A 9,045-nucleotide genomic window follows, 5' to 3' on the forward strand; every position below is an offset into this window, starting at 1 on the left:
TTTATGTTAAGATAAAAATGAAGATAACTGAAGATCCTGGATATTGACCCCCATCTTATCTAATTCAATATTCAAAATTGGGTAAAAATTCTCAAAGATCAGCAAACATACTGGAAACCTCAAAAAGTTTCTGAACACAAGAGTTCAGCCATTGCTTGGCTGAGCTCTGACAGGACTTCCTGGTCAAAATGGGTAAAACAACTCAATTGAACAGAATGTAAAAATTCTTTCATAAATAGGACAGGTATTTTCATAGACCCGCTGAAAATTCTGTCTCATGGAGAGAGAGAGTTGGCTCTCTCGTGGAGCCAAGAAAGTGCCTCCGCCTCCCCCAAGGATGTATAAAGCCTGCTCCCTTCTGCTCAGCAGCACTGAATCTTCTGAACAGGAGCAGCTTTTCAGGAAGCTGGTGCTGAAGTTACTAATTAGTTTCTATGTATTAGAAGAAACAAAAAGAAAACACTTCCTATTATTGCCGGTCTGTCTGATCAGAAATAGTGTATCAGAAGACTACCTCATGCGGTGAAGCCTTGAATGACCCCCTGTAAGTTCAGCATGCTTTCTGATTGATGGGAACATCCTTTTTTCTTCAATTCGTGGGACGGGAAACCGAGTGAGTCTACAGCACTTGGCAGAGTACTGTCAAATGCTTGAAGCCTGAAGATTCCGCAGTGCTCCACGATCACTGCCATTATGATGTCACAGATTCAAGGCTCATGTCATAACTGCCAAACTGACATACTGGTTTCCCTATCTTGGCCTCCAAGTTTTGATTTTTTAAAAGTAATCTTTTTTATTTTGAGATAACTGTAGATTCATTTGCAGCTATAAGAAATAATACAGAGAGATGACATCAGTTTTTTTTAAAGATGGAGTCTTCCAGAGACACTTCCATCACCACAAGGGTCCTTCCTATTACTCATTTACAACCACACAAATTTCTTTCCCCCTCCACCACCTCTTTAATCCCTGGCAATCACAAATCTGTTCTCCATGTGTATAATGTTGGCCTTTCAAGAATGTTATACAGATGGGATCACATAGTTTATGACATTTGGGGATTTGCTTTTTTCCATTTGATGTAACTGGAGACTCATCTGGACGGCTGCAAGTATTCACAGTTCATTTCTTGGTGTCCCTTAGTACTACATCATGATATGAATGTATCACAGTTTGCCTAACTACCTGTTGAAGGAGTTCGGGATTGTCTGCAGGTTTTGGCTGTCACTAACAAAGCTACTATAAACATCTGCATACAGGTTTTTGTGTCAGCATTAAGTCTTCACTTCTCTGGGCTAAATGCCCAGGACTGCAAGAGCCAGGTTATATGGTGGCTGCTATGTTTTGTTTTTTAAGAAACTGTCCAACTGTTTTCCAGAATGGCTGTGCCATTTCACAGTCTCCCTAGTACTGTATGAGTCATTCAGTTTCCCCTCATCCACATGAGCATTTGGTGTTGTCATTTTTTATTTTAGCTATTCTGATAGCTGTGTAGTGTGATATCTCACTGTGGATTTCACTTGCATTTCCCTAATGGTTAGTGATACTAACCATTGATTTGCCATCTGGGCATCTTCTTCAGTGTCACAGCATCTACAGGAGCCTGTTAAAAACATGTTACATGAAGACGGTGTTACCTTTCTACAAGGAAACTGATGTTTTTAAACTATAGAACACTTCTGAAAGAAATTGAGGAACACACAAAGAGATGGAAAATATTCCATGCTCATGGATTGGAAGAATTAATATTGTGAAAATGTCAGTGTTACCCAGGGCAATTTACACGTTTAATGCAATCCCTATCATGGACTTTCTTCAGAGTTAGAACAAATTATTTTAAGATTTGTGTGGAATCAGAAAAGACCCCGAATAGCCAGGGGAATTTTAAAAAAGAAAACCATAGCTGGGGGCATCACAGTGCCAGATTTCAGGTTGTACTACAAAGCTGTGGTAATCAAGACAGTGTGGTACTGGCACAGAAACAGACACATAGATCAATGGAACAGAACAGAGAATCCAGAAGTGGACCCTCAACTTTATGGTCAACTAATATTCGATACAGGAGGAAAGACTATCCACTGGAAGAAAGACAGTCTCTTCAATAAATGGTGCTGGGAAAATTGGACATCCACATGCAGAAGAATGAAACTAGACCACTCTCTTGCACCATACACAAAGATAAACTCAAAATGGATGAAAGATCTAAATGTGAGACAAGATTCCATCCAAATCCTAGAGAACACAGGCAACACGCTTTCTGAACTCAGCCACAGTAACTTCTTGCAAGATACATCCACAAAGGCAAAAGAAACAAAAGCAAAAATGAACTATTGCGACTTCATCAAGATAAGAAGCTTTTGCACAGCAAAGGATACAGCCAACAAAACTCAAAGACAACCTACAGAATGGGAGAAGATATTTGCAAATGACATATCAGATAAAGGGCTGGTTTCCAAGATCTATAAAGAACTTATTAAACTCAACACCAAAGAAACAAACAATCCAATCATGAAATGGGCAAAAGACATGAACAGAAATCTCACAGAGGAAGACATAGACATGGCCAACATGCACATGAGAAAATGCTCTGCATCACTTGCCATCAGGAAAATGCAAATCAAAACAACAATGAGATACCACCTCACACCAGTGAGAATAGGGAAAATTAACAAGGCAGGAAACCACAAATGTTGGAGAGGATGTGTAGAAAGGGAACACTCTTGCACTGTTGGTGGGAATGTGAAATGGTGCAGCCACTCTGGAAAACTGTGTGGAGGTTCCTCAAAGAGTTAAAAATAGACCTGCCCTACGACCCAGCAACTGCACTGTTGGGGATTTACCCCAAAGATACAGATGCAATGAAACTCCGGGACACCTGCACCCCGATGTTTATAGCAGCAATGTCCACAAGAGCCAAACTGTGGAAGGAGCCTCGGTGTCCATCGAAAGATGAACGGATAAAGAAGATGTGGTTTATGTATACAATGAAATATTACTCAGCCATTAGAAACGACAAATACCCACCGTTTGCTTCAACGTGGTTGGAACTGGAGGGTATTATGCTGAGTGAAATGAGTCAATGGGAGAAGGACAAACATTGTATGTTCTCATTCATTTGGGGAATACAAATAATAGTGAAAGGGAATAGAAGGGAAGGGAGAAGAAATGGGTAGGAAATATCAGAAAGGGAGACAGAACATAAAGACTCCTAACTCTGGGAAACGAACTAGGAGTGGTGGAAGGGGAGGAGGGTGGGGGTGAATGGGTGATGGGCACTGAGGGGGGCACTTGACGGGATGAGCACTGGGTGTTATTCGGTATGTTGGCAAATTGAACACCAATAAAAAATAAATTTATTATTAAAAAAAATAAAAAATAAACAAAAAAATAAAGCTTGATTTTATAAAACATAAAAAAAATTTTGAGTTTTGTGTCACAGGAATTTAAACAGTGGCAATATACATAGCTTTGCAGGTTCGAGTTCTCCAACAAATTAAAATCAAATAATTGGAAATGTTTTCAATATGGAAAATATACAAATGAGATAAATGGCAGAGACCTCTTAGAAGCAATGTTTCATTACTTGCAGATTATCATTAGATAATTTCAGAACCTAAACAAAGACTCTCAATATTCAGACTTCTTTTCCTGTATTTTACATTTAATATCTCCCTACCTATATTCCAGAGTCAAAGTACTTGACCAAAAGGTCTGATTTAATAAGGCATTTAGCTTTATGGCAAAAGTTATCCATCTACAGTTACTACTTTCAAGGACTTGACAACAATACTGATGTGATCTGCTAGTTCCCTTTTGAACAACGTGCAATAATTTATGCCTACCCTGTATAAAGTCATACAGGTACCAAAAATGGAACAATTATGCACAGTTCAATAGATGTATAATGTTGTGTTGTTTTCCCAGTCTAAAGATTAACCAGTGAAACATAATTTATCAACTATACTTGACTTGGTTTCAGGAAAACCGCAACTGAGAACTACAAGTACATCACTGTCCTTATCTCATCCTCAGTCATTGGTGGGAATTTTACAGGCCACCATGCTATTTATTTTGTGGATAGTAGTAGTAAATGAACGAAGACAGACTTCCTCAGAATTGGTAATAAACTGAGGTCCCAACTCTTCCCATTTTTCAGGTACAACCAAATCTTTGCATAAATCAGTAGGTCAAATGAACCTAAATTGGGGATAAGATCATTAAAGTACAATTATTTTTTGAAAGGTACAACTATCCTTCCTGTGTCCCTCAAATGTGAGCCACCTATCATGTCAGAAAAGCTAGTTTAGCTTGATCTCTAATCAGTTATATTAGCTAATTGCACTTCTTCAATGGAAATTTTAGTACAGAAAATATTGTACTCCTTTTTACTTAATGAAAAAACTCGAGTTTTTTTTTTCTTCAAAGAGAAAAGCCATTCAAGATATTTACAGAAAGTATATAATTAATCATGAGGCAGCATGAATCTAAGCCAGAGAAAGAGAACATCTTGGTTCTGTGACCGCTGTATCCCAATGCCCAAAACCGTGTCAGGCATACAGTAGGCATTTAGGGTATATCTGATGAATGAAGGAGTAACTAAGCTAGAAAAGAAAGACACAGTTATACCTGTAAGTCTTGATTATATACAAGGAAATATGTAGAAAATAAAAGTAATGGAAGAAATCACATCAAAATATTCAGGAGTACTGTAGGAAACTTTCATTCTTTCCCTATTCAGCACTTGTAAATAAAATGCAACCAGCATTACTTTAGATTCATGACGTTTTTCTCACTTACATACCATGACATGGATAATTAAGAAAAAATTCAACAAAACTAATTCTTAAATAGCTTAGTCTTTCCACAACAAATCTGAACCAACATGAAGTCATATAATACTTACAAGAGACTTCCAACAGCAGCAGAAACGTCACAGTAGCTGTGATCTGTCGGATCTCATCCTGGATAGCCTTCTGAGACTTTTCTCTGGGTGTGCTACTGAAGAAACCAAATGAGTTGATTCACTTTAAGTTTTAACAAGTTATTTAAAACACTGGTAAGATTATTTGTTTGATTAAATGCTTCAAAACTCAAATTAAGTAATGCATTCAAAAGGAATTTTTAAAAAACAATTATAATTTCATTTATTATTCCAGTTTTTAAGGCTGATCTTAGTATCAGGTCATTAAATAACAGATGACTAGAAAACCTGCCAAGTGCTTCAACTCAGGAAACATTCAGCATATTGTAAAATAAAGATAACAAGTAGTATCTAAGATCTTTAAATGGCATAATCCTTTCGGCATTTTTAGTAATACCTAAATGTCTAATTCTGTAGTGCTTCAAATAAGATGTTATATCAAGTTGTTTTTATAATTAAACATTTTCTAAAATAGACCAAAGGCTTCAGGAACAAACTACATATCATTATGAGAGAGAGTTCTGAGTTTACAAGTAAGCATGCTTAGGACAATGCTAAGAATTAGCATTTAATGAGGGGCATTTCCCATCCAGAGGATCTAAGAACTCAGTTAAGAGTGTCTTAGGAAGTTCATAGCATTAAATGAAATACAGTAGATCTGCAGATCAAGCTAGGAGAAAGTCTAGGATAATACTTCATGGTTAAAAGTACCTTGACACAATTCATAAAATGGCCCACCTAGTACATCATGTGTAGCTTACATATAGCACCATAAATACTAAAGGTTGAAATTTTTGGATTTTAGACTAAGGGCAATTATGTTAAGAGCACACTATACAAGTCCATAATAGGCACGACTCTTGTGAGCACAGTTTGTGAGTCTAATCCTTCTCCACGGGAGATGAAAGATTGAATCTAACATAGTTAGAAACAAACTACCTTATACGAAACTAGTTCAATATAGTTAGAACTCATTTAGTCAAGAAAACAAGTTTTGGAAAAAAAATCTATGAAAGTGGAAGCAATTTAATTCATACTTGCCTGTCATCTTTTGCAGTCTTGTCGCACTCAATATCAAACTGCCACCTTTCAAGGACTTCACCGCTTTCAATATTTGAGATGACTACCACCAGTTTCTGAACTGAACACTTGTATAACCAATCTGCAATACATAACAAGGCATCTTTTAAGGTTCACTGCATTCCAAAATAACTCTTCCCAGGTCTCACTTTCTACCCTTAGCAAATTCCTGCCACTGGTATTTTGGAACTCCTCCAACCTGTACAGAAAACCTGCCTCACCATAACCTAGCTCCCGTTTTCCAATTCTCAGTATCTGTACCAGATGTAGCTAGTACTAAAGGCTAAGGACAGAGTAGTGAACATGCAGTATACTCTAATCCAAGGTAAACTGCAGAAGATGAGCATTAATCTAATCACTGCAGCAATAAATGTAAAATTTTAATTGTAATAAATGCTAAGAAGGTGCAGTGTATGATCCAATGAGAGAATACAGGAAAATTTGACTCAGGGAATTCTCACTTGTCTTCAGTTCTGCAAGTAAATACCATTAAATATGCAAGAGGTTACAGAGAGCGAACAATTTGCCTCTAAGAAGAGCAATTCCTCCATTCTAACTAAAATAAAAGGGACAGATTAAATAGGGAGGTCTACATACAACTGAGGTGAAATGTCATCAGTGTAGTCTTAAAGGAGACAACCTAAAAACCAGTAGCTTAGGCAGGGCTTGCTTCTTCATCAAATGAAGGTGACATAGATTCTTAGTTACTTCTACGTTTCAGGCTAAATAATCTGAGTATAGCCCTGGGTGATTTAGCCCTGAAGATGATAAAAATACAATTAATAGAATTTTAAAAATGAAACAGAAAAAAATATATACATATATGACTCAGGAATTAAAAAAATTACTGTAATGTTTTTTTGGAACTAGTTTCGGAAGGTCAAATGAGGAGCCAGGGAGAAACATCCTATAACACAGAAAAATTAGAAGTGAGACTCCTAAGTAGAGAAAAACATGGGGGGAAAAGAGAATAGATGGAGAACAAGTATTCATTCAACAAGTATTCAGTAATTTCTTGAGCTAAGAAAAAACAAAGAATGTTCAGATAGAAATGGCTAACTTACTGGCAGGATTTTAACAAAGACAAATGAAGACAGTAAGACATTAGAAAACTTTATTGGAAAAAAAAAAAAAAAAAAAGAAAACTTTATTGGGTACTCTATTAGTAGTATTTTTTTTTTAAGTTTAGTTCCCAGGCTGGATCCAATTTCATTTTCTTTTATTATAAAATAATAATGGTTTTAATCTCTAGACAGCTATAGAAAACATATCATGTTAAAAGTATATAGTGGATTTCTCTCCAATAATAAACACCATCATAGTTATGTAAAATTCCAACTTGTTCCACCTGCCTACACGAAATGCAAAAATCAAAGGGAGTTGATAGAGACAGTTTTGTGAAGCCAGATCAGATTCCTAACATCAACGTATTTAACCCACTCAAAATGTGGTAGGGAAGAGTGGACTTTCTTTCAACTTATTATTTGCTTCCTTCCGATTGAGAATCACTATATTTGTGATTGCAGTGTTTTACACCTCTTTGTATAGAGCTGAAAAATGAACACCAAGATGCCAGAAATTATGGGTCCAAGAAGGCCTGCAAAACTCAAAATGGTTTTCAACAATTAAATACCTTTCAGTTGTTCCACTACATTATTGAGTTATTTTATGAGCTCAGGATCAGTTGTTACAAGCAAGGTGAGTCCGTATTTCTGCACTCCGGTAGAGGTTTCAGGTGGATATATGCCACGCTGATATAAATTGCTGTTGATGCCAAATGCTGAAAACAAAAGGAATGTTAAAGTCATTTTCACTTTGTAACTCTGGAAAATAAAACCTATTTAGATGTGGCTGCGGTTTCATTCATGGTATCAAACCGAAAAAGCTAAATGTACGTTTGTGGGTGTCTTGCTGAAAGCAGAGTAGGTGAAAAGTGCCACTGAAAATCCTTAAAAATGTTGCTTCTAAGTGAAAAGAACACGATACCTTCGTTTATGCAGAAATAAAAATGCCAAACTGCATTAACCTAGTGTCAAAGTAGAACTACAAGCTCACAGGTAATGCAAGCCCCAATTCAGGTTATGTGACCACAGGGTGCTGAAATAGGCTTTTGCGTCTGGATTAGCAACTGATAAACCGGTCCAATGCTCCAGAGCAAGCCTCTCCCTCACTTTTCCCTCCTCTTCTCCTGCCGGAGTCTATCAGAGGGTACAAACATGGCCTGGTCCAGGACAGAGTTTCCTAAATCTAGTCCATCGCCAGTCAGTACCGGAATCAAAGCTTGGTGGATGGGGTGTGCAAAATATACTGGGGCTCCACCCGCTCGGGGTGGGGGTGGGGGTGGGGGTGGGGGTGGGGCTGGGGCTGGGGCTGGGGCTGGGGCTGGGGCCGGGGCTGGGAAGCCCGTCGGACCCGCAGTTTAAAGCAAGGCTGCTGGGGAGGGGCCGGCGCGAGGCAGGCCTGGGCAGCACGTGGGCTTCCCGCTGCACCAGAAGGCGCCTAGATTAGATTCTCCAGCCAGGGGGGCGCTGAGCAGGGAGCCGGCCCCCCACCCCCGTCCCCCGCCTCCGGGGTCGGGCCGGGGCCTCCAGGGCCGCCGGGCCTCAGCTCTCCCCGCCCTCTGGCCTGCGCGAGGGGGACTTACAGAAGAACTCGCCACCATTTCGGCGCTCCCGCGCAGGGTGATGCCTTGCTCCCGGGAGAGCTGCAGCGCCATGGCCAGGCCTACCGACGAGGGAGCGGCTGCGACCCGGCAGACGGCGACGCCACCGCCTCCAACGGATCCCCCAGCCACTCGTTTGGAAAATAACGACGCAGCACGCCCCGGGCCCTCCGCGCAGGCGCGACGAGCCTCTCGGCCCGCCCAGCGCCTGTCAACACGCCCGCCGGAGAGCGGCGCCTCGCGCAGGCGCAGTGGGTAGGCGTGGTCGGGCACTTCCGGGTCTTCGGGGCTCGGCAGGGTCCCGGCGGGGCACCTGTACGGGTGGTCGCGGGGCCGCAGCTGGGGCGGGGCGACCGCTCCCGAGGCCTGCGGAGTGAGCGGC

The 9,045-nt window shown here is 40.1% G+C and overlaps 1 protein-coding gene across 1 annotated transcript; it reads right to left on the reverse strand.

Moving 5' to 3' along the window:
• Positions 1–1,256: 1,256 nt before the first annotated feature.
• Positions 1,257–8,717, reverse strand: LOC121492515 (mitotic spindle assembly checkpoint protein MAD2A-like). Its single transcript, XM_041757785.1, has 5 exons — positions 8,627–8,717; positions 7,635–7,649; positions 5,963–6,083; positions 4,904–4,998; positions 1,257–1,603 (listed from the first exon to the last, which is right to left on the reverse strand). Exons 1-5 carry the CDS (start codon positions 8,715–8,717, stop codon positions 1,476–1,478), a joined length of 450 nt encoding a protein of 149 aa, XP_041613719.1. The 3' UTR covers positions 1,257–1,475.
• Between the last annotated feature and the right edge of the window lie 328 nt (positions 8,718–9,045).

Source organism: Vulpes lagopus, chromosome 6 (genome assembly GCF_018345385.1).
Source record: "Vulpes lagopus strain Blue_001 chromosome 6, ASM1834538v1, whole genome shotgun sequence".
Taxonomy (NCBI): domain Eukaryota; kingdom Metazoa; phylum Chordata; class Mammalia; order Carnivora; family Canidae; genus Vulpes; species Vulpes lagopus.

Coding starts and splice junctions, on each gene's coding strand:
- LOC121492515 (XM_041757785.1), bottom strand. CDS start 8,717: ATGGCGCTGCAGCTCTCCCGGGAGCAAGGCATCACCCTGCGCGGGAGC. Junction 4,999..5,962: donor AAGACTGCAAAAGATGACAG/GCAAGTATGAAT, acceptor TGGTTTCTTCAG/TAGCACACCCAGAGAAAAGT. Junction 1,604..4,903: donor GCTGCTGTTGGAAGTCTCTT/GTAAGTATTATA, acceptor TGTTTTTAACAG/GCTCCTGTAGATGCTGTGAC.